The 2,865-nt window shown below is 57.5% G+C and overlaps 1 protein-coding gene across 1 annotated transcript in view; it reads right to left on the minus strand.

Annotated features, from left to right (window-relative positions):
• The window catches only part of BCL11B (BCL11 transcription factor B), a 78,212-nt gene extending 75,684 nt beyond the window's left edge, over positions 1–2,528 (minus strand). Inside the window, exon 1 of the mRNA XM_024757961.1 lies at positions 1,964–2,528. Coding sequence (XP_024613729.1) covers positions 1,964–2,252 — 289 coding nt within the window. The 5' untranslated portion in view covers positions 2,253–2,528. The remainder of the gene's footprint in view (positions 1–1,963) is intronic.
• Positions 2,529–2,865: the final 337 nt, after the last annotated feature.

Below are 2,865 nucleotides of genomic sequence, written 5' to 3' on the forward strand. Positions count from 1 at the left end.
GATTAACTTTGCCTTTTATGAAATCATAAACAAACCTACCCACGATGATTGGCAGCCTCTCATTGGAAAATACCTTCAATGCGAAATGAGGATTCGGATGGGTTCTGGAGAAAGCAGGAAGAAAGCCCTTCCACTGAAACATGAATAGGGGACCGTCTCATCGGCAGAAGCCACCCTGAAAGCTCTGTGTGCACTGATGCCAGGTGTTTATACCACTGGTGAGAACTATCCCTCTAGCGTCAGACAAAGAAAAGAAACACAGACAAAAGGGGCCCAACACCTTTGTGGATCACGGCTCCGGCCCTAAGGAAGGATCACTCAGATCTACACGGTGCTCTGAGAAACCAGGGTTTACAGGACTTTGGCCTGAACATGTCAGACACTTTCCTCAAGGCCCTTGGCAACTTAAGAGTGTGGGAGACTTCGTGCTAGGACACCCACAAGAAGGCCAGCCGCACAGGCCAGTCTGGTTAGACGGGGTCTCCCCAGGGCCCAGCCGGTGCCTGCAGGGATCTGCACACCACCGCAGTCTCTTCACAGGAGAGAGAGTCCATTAATCCCACTGTACAGATGGGCAAAGGGAGGCCCAAGGTCACAGAGCTGCCAGGTGGTTGCCACAGAGCAGCTGGGCTCGCTGCATCACCCGAACTGCCTGCTGGGTGATGGGGGGTTCCTGGCCATGCCCATCCATCTCACCCGTGGGAGCAGAGTGCCCCACTTCTATCAGGCTCACCCCACAAGGACCACCCAAAGCCTCAGTCCATCCAGTCTGTTTTGGACCAAGACACGGTGGAGATGGATACACAAACCTCCCAGCCAAGCACCTGCTCGTGTACCGCCACACCAGAAGGGACCCCCGGGAGAAAAGTTCCACTAGCAAAGCATTTGTGGAGCCTCTGCTCCTTTAACCCACACACCAGGCCTGCCAGGACTGTCCCTCCCGGTGACACGTGGAGAAACTGAGGCTGACCCTGAAGGTAGTCCGAAGTCTATCGGCAGGGTCTAAACCCTCACCCGCACGAACTCTGATACCGTCTTGCTGCAGGACAGACTGCTGTTTCTAGGAAACACAGGCCAGCCAGGGCCCTGAGCTCAGAAGTATGAACCGGAAGCAAACACTCTGGGCTGCACGGAGCACAGGCTCCCTGGAAGAGGCTCTGGTGCGCCATGACCTTGACCCGGAGAGGACCTGATGCATAAGCCGACCTGCCAGGGGACGCAAGCCTCTACACCTGTCCTTCAGGTGTTAAAAGCCAGCTGTCCGGATGACCGGCCAAGTGGGCACGGCAGAAGGTACGGCCAACCTCCCCCAAGGGGTACATGCTCCAGCAAGCTCTCACAGGCCCCTCCCCAGACCTACACCTAGGATCAGGCAACATCAGAAGGAGCCTCTTTTGACAGATGGGAAACTGAGGCCAGAGAGCAGAGGAGAAATGAAGGCCCCACCCACATGCAACATCTCGTAAAGCCTCACAACCACCCCGACGAGATGGGTCTCATTCACTCCACTGCACAGATGTGGAAACTGACTTGTCCAAGTTGTGAAGAACGAATTCCACCCAAGACTATCTGGTTCCAAAGCCAGAGACTAAGCCAAGAACGCCTGCAAAGGGAGGGCCAGCTAGCCTTCCGAATGTCCATCCTGTCCTCCTGGCCGCCTACGGATCAGGCCCCACAATGGAGCCTGTTGCCAAAAGCACAGCGACCATCATCAGCCCACCGGGCCTCTCCGAGCTCCAGGCCCATCTCCTCCTGAGGGTCACTGGACAGTGGGCCCTCGGAAAGGGCGAGCCCACCTGTGGCCCCATCCTGGTAGCCCCCGGGCCCTCCCAGCACCAGCACCCTCAGACAGAGGGCGAGCCACCCCCCCCCCCCCCCACCCCCCGCAGGGGGAGGGGCGAGGGCAGGCCTGGGACCCAAGAGGTGGCTTCGGCAGCGGCCAGACGAGTGCAACGTTCCATACCTGCAATGTTCTCCTGCTTGGGGCAGATGCCTTTCGTGGGTGAGAGCAGGTGGTCATCTTCGTCGGGGGTGACCTGGATCCCGATCTCCACCGGCTCGGACACTTTCCTGAGCTCAGAGCGTGAGGAGGGCGGCGGGCTGCCCTTGTCCAGGCCTTTGTCATAGCAGCCACCCAGGCTGCCGCCACACTGCTTCTTCTTGTGCTCTATAAAAACCAGGATGTCCCCCAGGGGGAAGTTCATCTGACACTGTCCACAGGTGAGCAGGTCAGGGTCGGGGCCCCCCACCATCAGCCCCAGGCTGCTGGGCTCCTCTATCTCCAGACCCTCATCTTCCTCGAGGATGGTGGCCTCCACATGCTCAGGCTCTGCTGGAGAGAGAAAGGAGAAGGGAGGGGGGGGCAGAGAAGACAAGATGGGCTTAGGCAATCACAGGCACCCATCGCTCATTCCAACCCTTCCCCACCAAGAGGCAGGCCCCTCCGCTGCAGGATGCTAGACGTCACCACGTCCTCCCCACAACTCCTGGAGGCAGGGGGTTCACCATCCTGCGTGCAACAGATGGGCAAACTGAGGCTCCCGGAGCAGCGCTGCAGCTCCCAGAGGTTGCTGCTTAAGTGGTACTGATCTTACTGCTTTCTAGTTTATTTCCTGCCAATTCCGCCTCTCCCCCCACCACCAACTCAGCATAGGGACACACACACATGACCACCCGCACATCCACACACATCTTGGTTTCACCAGAGACTGGGCCGTCTAGAGAGGTGTCTCTCAAACTCTGCAACATCTAAGAATCACCTGGGAGCTTTGAAAACCCCCGACACCCAGGCTGCACCCCAGACCAACTACACTGAGAGCCAAACATCAAGCTGTCTTTTCCTTTTTTTTTTTTTTTTTTTTTTTT

Source organism: Neophocaena asiaeorientalis, unplaced genomic scaffold (genome assembly GCF_003031525.2).
Source record: "Neophocaena asiaeorientalis asiaeorientalis breed wild unplaced genomic scaffold, Neophocaena_asiaeorientalis_V1.1 scaffold476, whole genome shotgun sequence".
Taxonomy (NCBI): Eukaryota; Metazoa; Chordata; class Mammalia; order Artiodactyla; family Phocoenidae; genus Neophocaena; species Neophocaena asiaeorientalis.